General features: G+C 41.7%; 1 protein-coding gene across 6 annotated transcripts in view; it reads left to right on the top strand.

Moving 5' to 3' along the window:
* CTDSPL (CTD small phosphatase like) overlaps nucleotides 1–21,364 on the top strand; it is a 117,803-nt gene that overhangs the window by 70,541 nt on the left and 25,898 nt on the right. For 4 of the 6 annotated variants that reach the window (XM_088798276.1, XM_019727630.3, XM_088798274.1 and 1 more), the window contains exon 2: nucleotides 13,721–13,875. In XM_088798276.1, coding sequence (XP_088654402.1) covers nucleotides 13,721–13,875 — 155 coding nt within the window. Of the gene's footprint in view, nucleotides 1–8,993; nucleotides 9,115–10,774; nucleotides 10,912–13,720; nucleotides 13,876–21,364 lie in introns of those variants that run through there. The other 2 variants (XM_088798272.1, XM_088798273.1) reach the window with 2 other exon arrangements.

Genomic DNA, 21,364 nt, shown 5'->3' with positions numbered 1-21,364 from the left:
TATTGTGTGTCATCTGTAATTGGGGAAAAAAAAGGAAAGATCATGTCATCTGCAAAGTGAGATAATTTTACTTATTCCATCCCGATTTGGATTCCTTTTGTTTCTTTTTCTTGTCTAATTGCTCTAGCTAGGACTTCCAGTACTATGTTGAATAGAAGTGGCAAGAGTGGGCATCCTTGCTTTGTTCCTGTTTAGAGGAAAAGCTTTCAGTTTTTCACTTTGAGTATGATGTTAACTATGGGCTTTTCCTATATAGCCTTTATTATGTTGAGATAACTTTTATTGCTAAATTTTTTAGTGTTTTTATCATGAGGGTGTTTAATTTTGTCCAATGCTTTTTCTGCATCTGTTGATAATCATGTGATCTGTATCTTTAGCTCTTAATTACTGTGGTTATCACATTGATTGATTTGTGTGTGTTGAGCCATCCTTGCATCCCAGGGATAAATCCCACTTGGTCATGATGTATGATCCTTTCAGTGTGCTGTTAAATTTGGTTTGCTAATATTTTGTTGATGATTTTTACATCTATATTCATCAGGGATATTGGCCTGTGGTTTTCTCTTCTTGTAGTGTCTTTGGTATGAGGATAATGCTGGTCTCATAAAATCAATTTGAAGTGTTCCTTTCTCTAATTTATAGGAAGAGTTTGAGAAGGAGTGGCAGTAATTCTTTGGTAAAATTCTTCGGTAGCCATCTGGTACTGAGCTTTTCTTTGTTAGGAGTTTCTTGATTACTGGTTCAATCTCCTTGTTTGTTATTGGACCTTTCAGATTTTCTGTATCTTCATGAGTAAGTCTTGGTACATTGTATGTTTCTAAGAATTGCTCCATTTCTTCTAGATTATCTAATTTGTTGTCATATAATTATTCATAGTTGTCCTTTATAATCCTTTATATTTCTGTGACATCTGTTATAATGTTTCCTTTTTAATTTCTGATTTTATTTATTTGAGTCTTCTCTCTTTTTTGTTAGTCTAGTTTGATGTTTGTCAGTTTTTTTTTATCTTTTCAAAAAAACCAACTCGGTTTCACTGATTTTTTTTTTTTCCCTATTATTTTTCTGTTCTCTATTTTATTTGTTTTAATCTTTGTCATCGCCTTCCTTCTGCTAACTTTGGGTTTAGTTTGCTCTTCTTCTGATTCGTTGAGGTGTAAAGTTAGGTTGTTTATTTGATATCTTTTTTAATGTAGACATTTACCAATATAAACTTAACTCTTCATCCTGTTTTTGCTACAACCTGTAAGTTTTGGAATGGTATGTTGTGTTTTCATTTTTATTTATCTCAAGATATTTACTAATTTCTCCTTTGACCCATTAGTTATTAAAGAGAGTGTTGTTTAATTTGCACATATTTGTGAGTTTTCCTGTTTTCCTTCTGCTATTGATCTCTAGTCTCACTCCATTGTGGTAGGAAAAGATACTTGGTATGATTTCAGTCATCTTAAATTTGTTAAGATTTGTTTTGTGACCTAATATGTGATCTATAGTGAAGAATTAGTGTGAGCTTGAGAAATCTATATGTTGTGCTGCTGTTGGGTGGAATGTTCTTTATATATCTATTGGGTCCATTTGGTCTACAGTGATGTTCCAGGCCTCTGTCTTTTATCTTCTTTCTAGATGTTCTATCCATAGTTGAAAGTGGGTTATTGAAATCTATTATTGTTTTGTTATTTCTCTCTTCAATTCTGTCCATGTTTGCTTCATATATTTATGTGCTCTGATGTTGGGTGCATACATATTTATAATTGTTATGTCTTCCTGGTGAACTGACCCTTTTTTATTACATAATGTCTTTTGTCTTTCGTGACAATTTTTGACTTCAGGTTTCTTTTGTCTGATAGAAGTATTACCACTCTCCTATCTTGGTTACCATTTGCATGGAATATCTTTTTCCATCCTTTCTCTTTTAGCCTATGTGTCTCTTTAAATCTAAAGTGAGTCTCTTGTAGACAGCATATAGTTGAATCTTATTTTTTAATCCATTCAGCCTCTCTATGTCTTTTGATTGGGGGTTTAATTTCTTTAAATTTATAGTAATTGTAGATGGTGGAGGACTTACTATTGCTTTGCAATTGTTTTCTGTCTTGTAACATTTTTGTCCCTCTTTTTCTTTCTAGCCATCTTCCTTTTTGTTTTGTAGTGATGTGCTTTCATTACTTTCTCATTTTCTTTTGTGTACCTTTTATAGGTGTTTTCTTTTTGGTTGCCGTGGGAATCCTATAAAGCAACTTATAGTTATAACAGTGTATTCTAAGCTGAAAAACAAGGCCACTTTTAATCTTGGCACAGTTTTTAGAAATAAGGTACAAGTGGATTTTTAATTTTTTTTCCTTATTCATTTTAACTTTCCTTTAGTGACTTAAGTAGAATTAACTAGAATCAGTGATTGTATATTTTATGAGACTAATGCAACTGAATCCCAATGGAATTTTTTTAGAACTTGATAAAGTGATTTTGACATTCACCTGGAAGCATAAAGGGTTAGACTATCCAATAAATTTTTGAAAAAAAGAAAAACAAAAGAGGACTGGTAATATTAAAAATAAAGCAATAAATCTGAAATAGCAAAGCTTGTGTTACTGACATAAGCAGAGAGGTGGAGTGGAGTAGAATGCTTAAATCAGCATATGAGGATGAATTGTTCAATAAATATTATTAAGATATTTGATTAATCTTTTGGGGGAAAAGGGTAGATTCACATATCCTACTAATACAGAATAAACTCCAAACAGATAGAAGATTTACTTAGAAGGTATTTACTTTAAGCTAAAAAAGAACTAAAAGAAAATATAAGTGAATAGTATATCATATCAGAGTTGGAAAGAACCATTAAGAAAACATTGTTAAATTTGACTTCCTAAAAACTTAAAATTTCTGTTCATCCATAATCACTATAAACAAAAGTAAAAGCCTAAAATAAACTGAGACAATTTCCAACATACAGAACCGTGCAAGAATTGTCTCTAATATATGATAATGGAACCCTTACAAATCAAAGAAAAGTAGATTAAAAAATTGTAAGTACAATTCTCAAAAGAAGAAATAGAAATAGCCAAAAAGCATACACAGGACTGTATGGACTTGGATGGCAATCAAAGAAATGCAAATGAAAGCAACAGTGAGTTGCCATTTTTACCTTTCAGATTGGCAAAAGCTATTTAAACTCCCTGTGTTGGTACATGTAACCCCCCATGGCTGGAAGTACACATCGGTACCACCTCACCAAATGGTAGATTGTCCATAGGTATCAAAAAGCTTGACATTTTTTTCAGGCTTTGGTTTCAGCTATTACACTTCTAGGAATTTCTTCTAAGGGAATCAGCAGACATGCGCATAAAATTATGTATACTATGCTCACTGCAGTATTACTTTTGATATTTTTACTCTTTACTTACTACAATGTGTAATACATGATGCAGAATTACTATTTTAACACATACATGACAGAAAATTCAAAGAATATGAAAGGGAATACAGTGAAAAATAATTCTCCCTCCCACCCAGTTCTCTCCTCCATTTCTCTCCAATAAACCAACCAGTCACTTATAAATCCTGCGAGAGACATTCTTTGCATGTATACGAATATACACCTGCTTGTGCTTTTTATGTTGTTAATTTACTTAATTTTGTATTTGGAGGTTGATACCTAGTAGCATGTTGTATGTACCACTTGCTTTTCTCATTTAATATGTCTTAGAACATATTCCATCATCAGTAGGCAATAAGGTACAGAGGTTAAGTGCACAGACTGCTTGAGTTTGAACAACTCTACCACTTATTAGGCAAGTTTCTTAACTTCTCTGGGCCTTAGTTTCCTCATCTGTAAAATGAGTACAGAAATAGTCCTTTCTTCATAAGATTACTGAGAGGATTAAATGAGTCAATGTACATGAAGTACTTAAAATAGCACCTGGCACATCTTACGTAAGGTAAGTCTTAGCTGTTATCAGTACATGTGGAGCTGCAGCTTTCTTGTTAACAGCCCCGTAATATTCCACCCAGAGATGTATTATATTTTGTCCCGTATTGATGACCAACTAGATTGTTCCCAGCATTGTTGTTGGAAACAAATTGTAGCATTTTTTATGACACATGTTTTTAAAGGAAACAACATAAATGTCTAAAGTTAGTTGAATTATGGCACAACAGACACCCATACAGTGGAATACAATACAACCAACCAAAATAAGGTTGTAGCAAGATATCTGATGATATATGAAAATGTTCTCTTTTATTCAGTAGAAGCATTTTTAATATTTACTCAATTTTTTCCATTATAAACATGATGTAGATTGTAGAATTAGGAAACAAAAGAAAAGTATAAAGGACAAAAATTATCAACCTAGTCCTGTGATGCAGAGATTGCCATGCTTACTTAACATATTGGTGAATTTTACATAACCTCTCTTCCTGAAAACTTGCACTAATTATTTCATAGAAAGCAGGGGTTGCCATCGTCACTGAAAATGGCAGGGAGCTGCAAGTTGGGTTCCCCAGAGGAGAGGTTGGCCTTATGTGGGTGGCATGGGTTAAAATTGCTTGGAGGAGGGAACTTGCTGTGGGAAAGAAGGCTTCCCAGGAAAGTGGTGCGGCTTGAGCTGAGCTTTCTCTTGAAGTATCATCAGAACTGTTCCCTTTTACTGTATCGGTCATCTGCATTGTTCTGTGTTTCATCATTCATTCATTCAGTAAACACCTGTTAGACAGGCCTGTTGTGTACCAGCACATTTCTAGGTCTTAGGGACTCAGATGTGAACAAGATAGGTTCCAAGCTTGTACCCCTGGAGCCCACCTTCCAGAGCTTGTCCAGAACCAGAAGCACATTACAAAGTTACAGACACAGGCGTGCACGTGTGTGAGATGCTTTGCCTGACAATGAACACAAACACTTTACCATGTGTTTTCACAATGGTTATGTTTTGTAGCAGCACAGAATTCTCTCCAGTTGCTATGTACTGATTTAATTAGCCACTCCTGTTCTCAGACATTCAGATTGTTTGGTCTTTGACACATCACTCTTCTGCTTTTCAAATGGATTGTTCCAGGTTACAGAGTTACCAGAAAGGTGTGAATGAATGGGCCTGTTCCATCAAAACCTTATCACCATTGGCTGTATGTTTTTATTTTTATCATTTCTGTTCATTTAATACGTACGAAACTGGGCCTCGTTGTTTAAACATTCTTTTATTTGATTACTGTCTAATTTTAACCTTTATTTCCTCTTAAGTGCATTATCTCGTTAAATCCTTTGCTCCGTTAGCTTCGGAGTATTTTGGCTCTTGATGTGAAAAACAGACTCTGTATAGTGATGGTTCAGAGCTCAGATGCTAGACCACGCAGGTCTGGTTTGTATCCAGCTAGTGTGGACCTCGGGCACAGGTCTGGGGACGTGCTAAGGGGAGGAAGGGCCTTCCTAGCAGAGGGGCTCTCCTGGGAAGCTGAGGCAGAAAGAGTTTGGTGGCCTGGGTACGTCTGGGGTACAGTGGGACAACCTGTGTCTGGCTTCATTGAATAAAGCCGCCTTGAATATCATTGGTTCCTTTTGGAGTTTTCAAAAGTGTAGCATTTGGAGTGAAGGCAGGTGGCACAAGGCTCATACTCTGAGCTTCTCCCTGGAAATAAAACCCAAACCCAAAAGAGTGCTGGGGAGAGACCGGGGGGATTGTGGGGTGGCTGGAAGCCCTGCAGTCAGGGTGCGCTGGCTTTGAACCCCAGCACCCTCGCTGCATAGTTGTATGTACTCCACATCTCAGTTTTCTCATCAGAAAACGGGGTGGTCATATCGGTACTGCATACCGTGAAGGCCAGAGATGGTTTATGTCAAGGGCCTTGCACAAAGGAGGCATAAGCTAATGTGGGCTGTTACCAGCCGGCAGCGAACGGGAAACACACGCTACTGTGAAACGAAGGATGAGATTAGAATCCCTCCTACCCAGCTTTTAGCCTCCAGCCTTGATCCCCCCCCTTGATTTCTCAGTGCTGCAGGCACCACTGCCAGTTACAGGCTGCCCTGGGAAAATGAGCTTTCAAAGGTGTGTTTCTTTCATCGCCTGTCGGGCAGAATTCCCTGGGGAAGTGTATCACTTAGAAACAGAATAGGGACTGACTGGATATCTCAAAACGTGACTCTGTTGGTGCCTAAGCCCTTTTCCTAGGAGAAAAGGATGTTTGGATTCTCAGCAGCCACATCTGCTTTTGAACTGTGTGCAGTCTGTGCCCTGGCCTCTCCCCACCCTCACCGCCCCCCTTATATTCAAACAGAGGAAAGTTGTGTTTGTTGACCACTCTTTCGGGGTGGGAAAGGAATGTAATGTATGCATAGACTGCCCAGAATTTCCTGTTAGACACCCATTCCAAACCACGGCCCTGGGACGCATTCCAGAGATTACAGCCCAATTCTAGAAGAGAAGAAATGGTGCATTCATTTAAATGCTGGCTCCTGGGGAGAACTCCCCCTCCTCCCGTAAAAAAAAAAAAAAAAAAAAAGTAGGTGTTTAGCTTATTCCATAATAACATAGTTGTGAATTCAGCTGTATGGTCTCTTCAGGGTCATAAAGTGCTCTGACAGCCCCACGTTTGAAGAAATACCTCTACCTTGGGGAACTCCAGTGTGCAGTTTTACAGCCTTAACTGCATTGGGGTCCACACTGATGCTTGCAACAAGGCATACTTTTATTTTTAATGTTCTGCTATAAATACTTGGATGATATAAATCTGCTGTGGAACACCATCCTTAATTCTCTTGTGACAAGAAGGAAGCTACTTCTGAGAGCAGGTTTTGGTGCTTTGACACATTAGCAGTAGACTTCGTGTGACCTGTCAGTTTTCCCCTAGAAATTCTTGGCGGTCTGGCCCCTGGACCTGCTCATAGGCTGGCTTGACATCATGGAAATTAAAGGCAACATTCTTTGTTTTCTAGAAGTAGCTGTCAAGATGCAGTTTCTTCAAGGGGAGAAATTCATCCCCTGAATGACTGGGGATGGGTTCATAGTGAGTAGTGACCGTTTCCACCTACATTTCAGCGACTCTGATTTTCATCCTGAACTACTTCTTTGTGTAGCGATGTGTATGGGGCTTGGGGAGCTTAGGTCAGATCAGAGATAAGGACAGATGGGGGGGCTGCTCACAAAGGGGAGTGTGTGAAGCTCTGGATCGGTGTAGACCCCAGATGTTTGGGTCCTAAATCTGAAGCTTGCCCACATCCAGAATCTAAACCAGGTCAGAACGCAAGAGTTGTATATAAAAGGACAATGGTTATAGGCAGGGGCAGCTCTCACACTGACTAAGAAACGCTGGCTGTTTGGGGTCAACATTTCAATTTCTAGAGACAGAAGGGAACCAGTTAGGTTTGGAAGTTCAAGAGGTTGCCTAGAAATGCCCCCTCTCAGCCTGTGCATACCAGCTGGTTGTGGATTCAGCTGTGCTTTCTGTGTCGGCATAAACACAGAGTGACAGCTCTTTAGACCAGTCTTCTTGTCCCACGAAAGGGCCAAACCACACCGTCCCCCTTGGTGGACTTTCCCCTGGACATTTTATGTTTTTAATGACAACACTTTCTTTCTGACTATACTTCATACAAGATTTCCGAGAAAAGGCCTGAATCCTAACTTTTAGTTTCAGCTTTACACATGGAGCTGCTTTTTATTTGTTTGCTTGGTTTCTATCCATTATTATCATTGTGATAAAAAGAAACCTTCACTGGGTAGATAGGTGGTCAGGTTTCAAAGAGCTGCTTTAAGTTCTCAGTTCAGAATTCACATAACCAAAAATCGGTCTGCCTACATGTTTTCTCAGAAAGCCAGGCTGTTTTTGTGAGGACAGTTGTCTGGTTACAACCTAACTTCTGAATGTTCACAGAAAGACACAGCACTGTACTCAAACCAGTCACAATTTTTTGTTGCTACCCTTTAAGCTGCTGGTAGATTTTCTCACTCACAGAGACATACATGTTTTTGCTGCATCCTCACAGACAGCCCTGTGGGGTAGGTAGTGGCTTAGTCAGATGAAATCACACCAGCTAACAAATGGCAGGGCTGGAGATTGAACCAAAATGTAACTCCAAAGCTTACTTTCTTTCCATGCAACTTGTATTGCAAGTCAAGTTTTATATAAGAAACTGCACTCTAGGCTCTTTATACAGAACAGTCCCCATGTCTGATTTGCAAATATCCTGAAAATCCTTCGTGCAGATTGATCACCTGCATTAGTCATGATTTAAAAACGTAAGCTCAGCAGCTCCAGGTCCACAAGTGACACAGTGCCAGTCATGGTGTTGTCTGAACATGTCACTCCCCGTTTGCAGAGAGTCCCATTCCCATTTTACAGTCCTGGCCACTTCTTTTGGATTTCTCAGATATTTCGTGTTCTCTCTCTCATATCAGGCCCTTTACAGGTTGCTATTTCCCCCTTCCCTGAACCCTCCAACAATGTTATGAAACTCTCAGCTCCTTATAGAAGACATTTCTTCTAAGAAATCACTCCTACTACCCCCACTTTACCCCCAAATCTGAACTGTGTGCTCTTCTGTGGACCCCAACAGTGCCCAGTGCTGCTCAGTTATAACAAGACTCATACTGTCTCAGAATCGTTTCTTCAAGTGTCTTTCCCACCAGACGTGAGCACCATGAACAGGAGGCAGGGGTGAGGCCCAGGCCCAATGTCTCCAGCTCTGCACAGCCCTTCCCCAGATTTCTGCCCCCCCACCCACCCAGGCCTGCTCAGAGATAGGAGAAAGTTAAGTCTTAGGATCACCCCACCGGCCCCTGTGAGGGATCCCCCTTTACTTAGCCTATGGGATGTCTGTGCTGAGACCAGCTCGGGGCATGTCTTCATTAGCAGGGCTAAGGAAAAGAAAGGGGTGGTCTTCGGATAGGTCTGCGCTGCCAGCCCCTTGGGGAAATAGCATATCGTGGCCCAGTAAACCTGCAGGAGAGACCCAGATGGGTTGTGAGCCTCCTTCGTGGTCCTCCTGTGGTCAACCCCACACAGGAGAAAATTCCTTTTTGATGCACAGCGTGGGACTGAATCAGAGGCAGGCTGGGCAGGCACAGTGCTCAGCCGAGGAGAGAGCTAAGCTGCAGCCCCAGAGGGAGCCGAGTCAGGGGAAGGCAGGTAAGCAGCCCCCCAACAGCTCCTGTGGACCCTTAACCCGCCCTTTTCTTGCCTCCTCTCTGCATCCAGTGTTTAGAGCAATTAAGTAGAACCACTTCCCCACATTTTTCTACTTTTGCTTTCTAAATTACAGTTTATATAACCAAGATCTGTTATAGTAAGTTATGCCTCCTACTTGTCAGATGCCAGGGACAAAATGTATACCCATAGAATCCAGCCTTTGATCCAGGATTTACCTGCAGAGAACCCCCACTCCTTTACAAAGCAAAAGATTTTAAGAGACTAATGGTAATAATAAGAGCTAACATTTATGAAGTGTTCTGAGTACTTTATAATAACACATTTAATTATCACAACAAGCCTATAAGATGAGTACCTTTGTTATCCCCATTTGACAAATAAGGAAACTGAAACAAAAAAAAGTCACGTAACTTAACCTCAGCCCCGTACTATTATTGCTGGGCAAGCCAGCGTTCTACACAGAAGCAAATGACTTTAGGACCCACATTGATAACCAGCAAATAGTCTCCTCGTTGGGCTTTGCCTCAGTGGTCATGTCAATAATTATAGGATACAAAATAGGAGCAAGAAAACAAGACACTATTGTAGTTGTCTAGGGACAAAATGATGAGGGCTTCAGCCTCATCATATGACAGGGACAGGGAATTGTTGAGGACAGATTTAAGAGCTGTTAAGGATCTCAAAAGCAACAACTTAATGAGGGGGAGGAGGATGGATTTTTAGAATAGGAGGTTGGTGGCCTGAAAGTTAGCGAGGAATGGGCTAAAGACATAGCTCAGCCACACACACATTCAGTGGGGAGTTCAGTGGCCTAGGAACGAATCCTTCCCCTCGAGTGGGCTTCCTCCAAGAGGTGGGCTTTGAACCAGTTCCCAAAGAACAGGAATGTTATGAGAAGAGGGGATGTGAGGAGAGGAGTGGGAGGTGTGATGTCAGTGTGATGAGAGAACCAGGAGGAAACCGGGGAGTGAGGTGGCAGGTGTGGATGTGGGTCGGCGTGGGAAGGGTATCGGAGAAAAGCAGCAGGAAACTTGGATAGGATTTTCAATGACTTTTTCTTCCTAAATCGGATTTAAAAAATGCAAATCTTTATGAAATGTTTTAGACTGATGTGCAAAATTGCTACTCCCTCCTTTATTCCTCCAAAGTATTCTTAAAACCGAGGTTAACAGGAGGATGTGTGCATTAATCTCTAATGTGCTAATGTTACAATCCTTTTAAAGACCCTTTTCCTGGCTACCTGGGCCACCAGCAGACCTCGGTCTTATGTATGGTACCAGTAGGAACATTCTAAAGGGGGAATGAGGAAAGGTGGTGAGAGGCCAAGTCCTGGTTAAGAATCAAGAAACAGGATGGCATTTGTGTGTACAGGGAGGGTGGGGCTGCCAGATGAGAAAGCAGTGGGAGCATTTGACTGGGGAAAGAACACGTATCTGGTGCCTTCTTTTCACATGGGCCGCCTCTGGTTTAGAGGTTGGTAGGTATGTTCTGTGTTGGTGACATCACGGTCCAGGAGGGGGTGTGGCCTATGACAGTGACGACATTTACTTCCTGCAAGGGTTTTTACAACGCTGCTGTTGCCTGGTTTTCACTTTGCGGGGACAGAGTGGAAAAGCATAGGAGTACATCTAAAGGTTTAGATGTAAAAGTAGGATATGGTGTCTCCTGAGCTTCACCGAGTTGCTGAAAGAAAGCTTAACAAGATTATTTGCTTTCCCGTTGTTAGAGTAATGTATAATTACCATCAAATATTCAGAAAATATAGAAGGAAGAAAGGTAAGCACCCCATAGCCTGACAATTGCCGTTAACATTTTGACATGTTTTCACCAATATTTTCTTATTTATAATCTCTTTTCATTTGTTTTGCACGATTATGATCAAGTCAGATATACAATTATTTATCTAGCTTTTCTCATGTAATGTTATAATATAAACATTTGCTCATTAAACTGTGGACTTTAATTTCATGTACCAACCGAAACCCTTTTACAGAGCATTTCTGAGTAACTCAGGGTCCTTCTGGATCGTAGCTGGAGGAGAGGCAGCAGCTGGGCTGGAAGACTAGAGTCATCAGATCCAGACAGCCTGTATCTTGAGCCCTGTTAGGAGCCCGTGAGTGCTGAGGGCCGTGTGAGGAAATCATCCATTTCCTCAGCTGGCCTGACGTTGAAAGCACTGACCCATCTAAGAGTGATTAGAAAATTAGAAAGCCTCCAGCCAGCCACCAGGAGGTGCCTAGAAGTAACCTCAGTTAGCAGGAAGGAGCCTGGACCCTTCCACAGCCATGGAGGTGAGACGACTTGGGCTCCGTCGCCTCTTTATACAGAGAAGGGAGAACCTGAGGAAGCAACCATTTCCCCACATGGGGGGTGACGGCCTCCCCAGTGACTCAAGCTCATTGAGTGACTCTCACAGCTCCATGTATGGCTTCTACATGGTATGTAATCCTATGGTGGAAATTACAAGTAGCTCACTAGCTCCAGGTTTAGGATTTTTTTAGCATATAAATTCTGTTGTTAATTTGTTAGTTAGTTGTGAAGATTTATGTGATACGAGGATGGAAATGGGATCTGGGAAGGTGCTTTTTGCAGAGCTGTTCACTGCCCAGCCTGGGTATTATCTGCTCTGTGTCTCTGAGACGGGAACAGATACCTTGTTTACTTGTAGAGAAATATGCTATCAGCCAGGGAAGATAGTATTTTTCTTTCTTCCTCTGACTAAATTATTTGAGCGTGGCTTCTTAAAAACTAAAACACCCAATGTAACAACAAAGCTGTGTAACCACTCATTTATATTAAATGTGAGTTTATTGCAGTACTTTTCTCTCTGTTGGCGCGTTCCCTCCTTAATCTGACCTAAATTGTTTCAAGAGTGCCCTCAGCGTGGCACGTGGAGAAAGCACACACTTTGGAAACAGGCCCACGTGGGGTCGAATCCTGGCACATGCAGTTACTGGTTGTACTTTCTTGGCAGTAAGATGAAAGCACAACACCTTTCTCCGTGAGTCACTGTAAGGACTGCAAGAGATAAGGATTATTATAAAGTACTGGGACTTAGAGGGCTGGTCTCAGTACACACTGGGTTGTCACTTCCTGCCACTGCTCCTGGGAAGGCCTCCATGTCTGATGGTCCCTGCAGCCTGGTCTGGCCGGGCGTGTGGGGCCTGAAATGGTGCCCTATGACATGGACCCAGAGATTCACAAGGAAGATAAAACAGCCAGCTTTTCCAGGGGGTTATGGTTCTAAAGCTCATCTTTAGTGAATGGAGATCTTAAATTCACACTTAGTGGGTGGGCCATTTGCCCAAACCCAGGCTAGAGACCATCTATGCCTGTGGAATTGCTGGCAAAACAGCTTTTCCATCCTTGTTTTTCTTTTTTATTTCCTTTTTTTTTTTTTTAGAATTTCCATCTGAATGCATTTGCTTTTCCTGCCAGCAGAAGAGTACCCCCAAGACTTTTAGCAAAGGTTTTGTGATCTCCTGAGAGGGAAGGTGCTATGCAAATCACTCATGTGTCCAAAAGGGGGAATTGTGCCTGAATTGCTTTTTGGGAGAAACTCCAACAGTTACCATAAGGACTGAAATCCTTTCCTACATTGGTGATTTTTCCCCTTAACCCTAAGCATGGTCCCTTTGCGTGTGGTCTCTGCTCAGGCACTGCTGACCCACCCAAACACGGTATGTGGGGGGACAGCCCTGGCTGCATTCCCAGGCAGAATGCCCCTGCCCCTCCTCCCCTGGGGTGTGTTTTTCCTTTATACTCATTTTTGCCTTTTATGTCTGACTTGTAGCAGCTTGTCTTGAGCCCCGAGGCACAGAAAGGACGCATGGCTCCCTCCGGAACTTTAGTCCAGGACAGGCCAGGGAATGAGTCCATGACACTGCCCGCGTCTGACACAGATGGGCTTTGCCCTGGCCAGCCCTGCTGGGGCCGGAGCACATGCTCTCTTTCCGCAAGTGCTGCTGCCTCTGTTTTCCGTGTAACGGTAGCCTTCAGCGTTGAGCTCTGTGGGTCCGTGCTCCTATCAATTTCTTAACAAACAGCAGAGTTGAGAAAGGGGGCTCCTTTGTGCCCCTTACACGTCTTATTTCTTAACCCATGAAGTGAGTCGTTTCCATGGTGAGCAGGGAATGTCTAAGAACCTAGTTTCAAAGTGACTCTTTCTTAGTACCCTTACCAGAGAGCTATGCTTCTCAGAGTGTCAAGTCTGATTTGTGCCCTAAAGGATCTTTGTTTTGAAGCAGTGCTTAGTGCAGGGTCAGAAGACTTTATCTGCTCGGTTCAGGAATGCAGATGGTGCCTGACCCTAAGGATGGGTCACTTCATGAGCAAGCAGCCCCCACGGGGCTGAGGTCAGAGGAATTCTGTCCAGCCAGCAGGATTGGACTCCATCGACCAGCTGGCCCTTCAGGATGTTGAATAACAATCCTTTAGAGTAACTTCCTGGGGCCCTTCATCTTCTGATCCTGAGTGGGTGTCCTGGGGGGAGGAGGAGACAACTGCATATTCGAGTTTTCGCGTTGCGTGACCACTGTGAGTCCGTGCTGCAGTTGCCCACAATGTGCTCTGTTTCTCTTCCCAGCATCCCAGTGTAATGTCAGCTTAAAGAAGCAGAGAAGCCGCAGCATCCTCAGCTCCTTCTTCTGCTGCTTCCGCGACTATAATGTGGAGGCCCCGCCAGCCAGCAGCCCTGGTGGGCTTCCGCCAGTGGTAGAGGAGAACGGAGGGCTTCAGAAGGTCAGTTCTGATGGGGAGCTGTGCACACGGCAAAACTGCAGTAGCTGCACTTCTGTCCCATTCTGCACAAATATCCTGTGACAGTATGTGTGCGGCCGTTTCTTAAAAGATTTGAAATTACCATAAAAGTCGTCTTTTTGTTAAAGGATGCCTCAGTCATTCCCGTGTAGCAAGTAAAGAACCTAATTGATGAGAGCTGTAAGAGTCACTTCACATTTTTATAGCATTCTCTCTTGGGAAGTTGAATACATGAATAGGGTTAAAGAAGCATTAGCAGACAAAGAAGTGGGAAGACAAAAAGAGAAACAGCGACATGGGAAAGAGCCAATCATAAATATAAATGAATTTAACTACCTTGTTTAACAATAAATATATTTGTTATATATTCTTATATACATGTCAAATCAAAATTTTTGAGCAGATTTCACAATGGTTAAAAAAAAAAAATCTACCCACGTGCTGTCTACAGACATATTCTAAACAAAGTGACTCAGGACACTTAAAAGTAAAAGGATGAGCAAAAGACATTTTACAAGTATAAACAAAAGGAAAGCAGGGGTTATAATAGTAATTCAGTCAAAATAGAATTTCGGGTAAAAATCACTGAAAGAGGCAAAGAGAATTATTCGTTAATGAAAATAATCAAGATTGAAGACACAAAAGTCATACATCTTTCCCAGATAAAATGAACAAAGGACATGAACAAGCATTTCACAAAATAAACACAGTTTGTCAATAAACGTGAAAATTTGTTCAGTATGGTTAGTAATCAAATGCAGACTGAAACAATGAGATATCCTTTTCCATTATCAAATCATCAAAGATATTTTTAAAGTTAATATTTGCATTTGGCATGGAGGCAGTGAGAGGGAGGGTAGGGGATATAAATTAGTTATTGGTAAGAGTGGTAATTAGTTACACCTTTCTGGAGGGAAATTTGGCAAATGATCTTAAAACTTGAACAGTATGCCTATTTGGTCACCCAAGCAGTTCCAGTTTATTGACATAACTGGATGTGTAAAAACTTAACGGTAAGATATTAGCCAGCATAAATTATAATTTACAATGTAAAATTGTAAGCAACCTGATGATCAACAATAGAGAATAAAAGACCTATAGAATAACTAACTATATAATCAACACAGCTGTTAAAAATGACATCTCATGAATATTACTGATACAGGGAAATATTCACAATGTATCACTTCAGGGAAAAAAGGCTAAAATATAGTCGGTGAATATATTTATAAGTATGTATATAGTCATACACACATACACAGGCATTTATAAGACTAGAATGATGTATGCCAATCTATGAAGAAATGATCTCAGACTGGTGGGATTATATATAGGATTTTCTTCTCCACTTTGTTTTTTATTTTTCTCTTTTTCTTCTTAGCTTTTCCCAATTTTCCCAGAATTAGCTGAAATTACTTTTGTTATTAGAAAATAACCTATTGTAAAAGTACATACATATGAATGTAAGGAAGGGCGTTCTGGGAAAGTGACAGCCTGAGCACATGGCTCCAACCATTTAAATTCTCTCTTCGGATAAATCCAGGTGAGCCTGCTGGTGGAGCCTGGAAAGTGCAGTAAGGCTTCCCGTTTTCCTGACATCTTCAGGGGGAAAGCAGGCACAGCATTCATTCTCTCTGGTACTCAGTGAGAAGCAGGCGCCCACCAACAGGATATGCTTCCCTCTTGGGGAGTCCTAGGACAGAGACTTAAACTGCATAGTCCTGTGAGGTCAGCCAACCAGCAGGAGCCCGTGGACACACTTGATGTCTGCAGTCCTGGGAGGGGCTGTAGTGATGAGCTGAATGGCTTTCAGTCCTTGTGCCCTGGAGGGGCCCAGGGACTTCCATGTCTCTCGTTTGTCCGCTTGGGCTCTGCTGGGCGGTGAAAACAGCACTCCATGCTGGGCGTCAAGTGCTCCCTCACTTGCCACTGCTGAGAAAGTCCAAGTAGGAAACGAGACTATAAGACTCCTACTGAGGTAAAGCTAATGGAAGAAATAGAAGAGAACTTTTAACAGACAACACAGGAAATGAGTTCGGAGTACAAAAGTAACTTTTAGAACTTTAAAAAAAAAAATCCCATGATTTCTAAATGTGAAAAATCAGTAAACAAACTGCAAAAACGGAGAATGAGAATGGTCACTGCTGAGAACTGAATTCATGTTCCAGAAGAGCAAATAAAAGAAATATCTTATAGTGCAAACCTGAAGCAGAGATGGTAATTGTGAAGGGAGTGGGGAACGGGGAGGCTTCTAGGAGACCTAACAGGCAAATAATAGGAGTTCCAGAAAAAGTAATACAAGAAATTTTTCCTGAGCTAAAAAAAAAGCTTGAATGTGCAGCTTGAAAGGGTTTACCAAGTCTATAGCAGGATTAGTGGGGCACACAGGGGAACAGCGCAGGGGTAGATGTATGCCGTTGAGGTTCTGAAATGTAGATGTAAAGAGAAAATCTTACAAGCTACCAGAACAAGTTCTTTTCGAAGAAAAGAGAATTATACTCGTGCCAGACTTCTCACTAGCAACACTGAAAGCCAGAAGAAGACTGGAAAAAATGTTTAGAAGCTACTGAGAGAAAAGGATTACAAACCCAAAATGTGTGACCAAGATATCATTTATCTATTACGGAAAAAGAAGTACATTTTCAGACATGTAATGATTCAGAGAGGGAGCAAAAAAAAAAAATCTGGGTGAGATTGATATTCAGCTATAATATAATTATAGAAAATGTAGAAATATGACTGTTAGGAATAGAACTATAACAAGTAGCACAATTAGAAAATAGATCCTCAAAAGTTACAGTGAAAGGGGAAATAAACAAATGTGAACAAGCCATCAAACAAGGAAACGGAAAAAGAACAAACAGTATAATAAGAAGTAAACCTCTCATAAAGAGTAGACCTAAAACCAAGTTGAATGAACCAAATTCTCCTAACGAGAAACCAAGACTGTATCAGATTGGCTTGACATATTTGGCTGTATTTGTTTCCAAGAATATACCTATATCGGATAGGAATGATTTTGGCAGCAAGTAAATGAAAACTGACAAATAGCTTAAACAAATAGGGGATTATTTTTGTCACATCAAAAGCCTGAGTCTGGCCATTGCCGGGGTGAGTGGTGTTTGATGATACCATCAGGGACCCAGACTCTTTCTGTTCTGTCTTTTCATCTTTCTGCTCCACCATCCTTCGCACATTTGTCTTCATCCACAGGCTTGTTGTTTATTATCTCAAAATCACAAGCTTCAGATGTGATATCCACGTTGAAGGGAAAAAGAGAGGGACGAATCGCTTTAGCCATGTCTGTCTCTTTAATAGAAAGTAACCCCTTTCACAGAAAGCCCCACGAGACTTCTGCTTATGTCTTATTGGCCAGAACTTTGTCACATGGCTACCCTTTAGCAGCAAGGGAGGCCCGAAAGGGAAAGAATTTAGACCAGCAAACTCCTGCCATCAAAATCAGAGCTCTTTTCACAAAGCAGAAAATAGGAATGACTGCTGAACAGTTGTACTGGTCATCGTGGGTTCAGTTGTGCTGCAGTAACATCCCCCAAACCTCAGAGGCATAAAACAGTAAAAGTTTATTTTTCACTCGTGCTGCATGTTTATCATAGGTTGCCCGGGCCTTCTGCTCTGTGGCACAATTCAATAGAAATATAGTATGAGCCATATAATGGAATTTAAATTTTTCTGGTAGCCTCATTTAAAAAATATATTTTTAAGAGAAATTAATTTTAATATATTTTATTTAACCTGATATATCAAAAATATTATTTCAACATGTTAACCAACAAGAAAAAAATCATTTTTTTCTTACTAATTCTTCAAAATTTGATGTGTACTTAACATGTATAGCACTTCTTAGTTTGAACCAGCCACATTTCACATGCTCAGTAGCCACATGTGACCGACTAATACCTATTGTTATTGGATTGTGTAACACTGTCTTATCCTCATCCATGGACTTAGACCAAGGAAGGCCCCATCTCTGCTTCCATGATTGTCACAGCAGGGAAAAGGGAATGTAGCAATCACACTGGCTCTTAAAGTTTTCACTCAGAAGTACATGCCTCGTTTCAACTTATATTGGCCAAAGCAATTTACATGACTATCCCTAACTTCAAGGGGCATGGAAGTGGAATCCTACCATGTGTGCAGAAGGAAAACTGAAATTATTTGGTGAACTGTGTTATTGACAATTACAGTAGGTGGCCAGTAGTTTCTGACCCAACATCTAACATACAGTGATTGTTACAAGGTGGAAAATAAAATGTACAAAGTAGATCAAATAAAAACCAAAAGTGGCAATATTAATATTAGACTACACAGAATTCAAGGCCAAAAGCATTAAACAGGAGAAAGAGGGACATTTTATAATGATAAAATGTCTAATACGTGAAGTGTATAATAGCCATAAACCTTTATATACCAATCAATAGTACAGCCAAATACATAGAAGAAATCCATTTAAACATGTTTAAAAAGCTATCATGTAAAAATACTCGTAAGTAGCAAACAACACAGAAAAAGCATTGGCAGCTTCTGGCTAATGTAATAAGACAAGAAAATGAAATAATTGGTACAAATATGGAAAAGATACAAAATTAGTTTTATTTGCCAATCACATGATTATTTATATAGAAAGCCCAAAATGCTCCCCAAAATTAGTCATTAAAAGGTTTTGATATGGTAGCTATTATTTATGGAGAAATGTGCTGTGTTTCTGAATAGGAAGACTTAAAATTTATGTGGAAGAAAAAATATCTAAGAATAGCTGAGAAGTTTTTGGAAAAATAATAATGAAAGATGACTTCCCTTCACTGATATTAAACCTTACTTTCCGGGCCGGCTCAGTGGCTCATGCAGTTGGAGCTCCGTGCTCCTAACTCCGAAGGCTGCTGGTTCGATTCCCACATGGGCCAGTGGGCTCTCAACCACAAGGTTGCTGGTTCAATTCCTCGAGTCCTTCAAGGGATGGTGGGCTCTGCCCCCTGCAACTAAGATTGAACACGGCACCTTGAGCTGAGCTGCCTCCCGGATGGCTCAGTTGACTGGAATGTGGGCTCTCAACCACAAGGTTGCCAGTTCGATTCCTCAAGTCCCGCAGGGGATGGTGGGCAGCGCCCCCTGCAACTAAGATTGAACATGGCACCTTGAGCTGAGCTGCCGCTGAGCTCCCAGATGGCTCAGTTGTTTGGAGCACGTCCTCTCAACCACAAGGTTGCTAGTTCGACTCCTGCAAGGGATGGTGGGCTGCACCTCCTGCAACTAGCAACGTCAACTGGACCTGGAGCTGAGCTGCGCCCTCCACAACTAAGACTGAAAGGACAACAACTTGAAGCTGAACAGCACCCTCCATAACTAAGATTGAAAGGACAACAACTTGACTTGGAAAAAAGGCCTGGAAGTACACACTGTTCCCCAATAAAGTCCTGTTCCCCTTCCCCAATAAAATTTAAAAAACAAACCAAAAAAAAACCCTACTTTCCACTGGTGTAGAGAAATATAGTGGTGAAATTTGTATAATGAGATTCCACTGTAAACGCTAACGTAGCCTCAGATTCTGATCTCTCCCCTCAGTGTGCTTTCCTCATACTCTCCCTCCCCCGGTTTAAAAACTGTTGCTGTAGAAAATCGCCATTAGTGAAGGGAACATAGTTTGTACCCTAGAGGATAAAAAAAGAGAAGAATCACTGCTGTCATAGTAAAAGTTAATTTAAAATAGTATCTTCCTAGGTGAAATGACATAAACTGGTGTTGCACCCCTGGAAGATTTCCTAGAGTATTTAGCTGGATATATCCGAGAACAGAGCCCATTAAAGGCAGTTCCTCAGGCAGAGCCTAGCTCACCTGGACCTGGTGTTCATGCGTAAATCTCCTTCAGTTAACATTTGTTAGAATGGCTTTTGAAAGAATGAAGGCCACTCTGAGCAATGCATCATTTGCATGACACTTGACTGTTCAATCTGTAAGACCCTATGGAAAGAACCCCTGTCAAAGTGGAGCAGCTAATTCCCAGAGGAGGACCCCTGCCCTTTGCTCTCAGCTTGGTCAGGACACCTGGAATACAAAGCCCAGGCCCATTAGATGTGGAAGCAGATTCTGTGCCTGTCTCCACTGCTGACTCCTCAGTCTCCCTTCCTCTTGGAACTCAGCATGCCAGAGGAAGAGGGAAAGCTGTAGACCAATGCAGCAGATGGCCTCTAGGCTTCCATCCACCCTGCATATTTACTTTGCCCTGGAGAAGAGGTTCAGCAGCAGTGTCCTGGAGTGGCAGCCATTGCCACCATCGCAGTTACACCCTGGACCTGCAGGCCAGTTGCCCAAAATAAAAGTGTCTGCAGCCCCTGGCCAGAGCCTAGGAGGAGTCAGCATCTAGAAGACCCCAATGGCAGAGACCATGAAGGACTTTGAAGGATGATGACAAAATAAGCAAGGTTACTGGACACTCACTAATACACGCATACCCCGTGTGCACTCAAACACACCTCTAGGGTAATTTTCTAGCCCAAATATCTGTCTAGAGTAGCACCTTTGGTCCTGGTCTGTGTTTTTTCAAGCCCATCAGATAGTTATGTTATCTCTCCCATCACTGATATGCTCATCTCATCTGAAAGTGCACCTGGGCATAGGGGCTGTTGGCAGTCTCCCACTAGCTCAGTGTTCTCAACTGGAGACGATTTTGCCCCCTAGGGAACTCTTGACAATGTCTGGAGACAGTTTTGATTGTCACTACTAGGAGATCTACTGGCCTCTAGTGGGTAGAGGCCAGGGATGCTGTTAAGTAAACATCCATCCCCCAATATCCAAAACAGCCCCCCACGGCAGGGTTATCAGGCCCAGAGTGTCAGTCGTGCTGGTTGAGAAACCCTACTCCACAGTGACCCAACTGGTTTGGGCTTGTGAGCTTCTGGTGAAAGTCTACCCCGCCACGGGCAGCGATGTGCTCCCAAGTCCCGATGCTAGGAATAGTATCAGGAGCTTCTGAAATGAACTTCTCCATATACTGGTAAGTTCTCGAAAAGTGAGATTTGCTTTGATTGTGCTGTCGCGTTGGAGAGCAGCACGATTCTGCCTGGAATAATGGATGGCAGAAGGCACTTTAAAATCCTTAAGAGAAGCCCCCAAGTGTCCTGAAAAAGCAAAGAGCCATCAAGATTATCTCAAGAGGAGCAGTGGTTGCTGTTACACTGCAGAGGTGTTGACTGCGAGCTGGAGACGATCAAGAAGTTGCTAAATGGTTAGAGTCAGAGCAGAGCTCAGAAGGGAGCCAGCCCCCTGCCACTGTCCACAGTCAGGTTTGACCCCTTTCCGTGAGACGCCTGTCACCAGTGATCCCTCTCAGTAAAGGGGGATACACTCTTCATAAACCGTTCACTGTAGGAGACCGTGAAACAGTGCATCTCCTTATCGGGAACCTGCTATTCATTGCCTCCCATCCCACCATCTAAAAAAGAGGCAGCAGCAGCAC

Source organism: Rhinolophus sinicus, chromosome 5, assembly GCF_057876585.1.
Source record: "Rhinolophus sinicus isolate RSI-liver-muscle chromosome 5, RSI-T2T, whole genome shotgun sequence".
Taxonomy (NCBI): Eukaryota; Metazoa; Chordata; class Mammalia; order Chiroptera; family Rhinolophidae; genus Rhinolophus; species Rhinolophus sinicus.
This window is presented reverse-complemented; position numbering and strand designations above follow the sequence as displayed.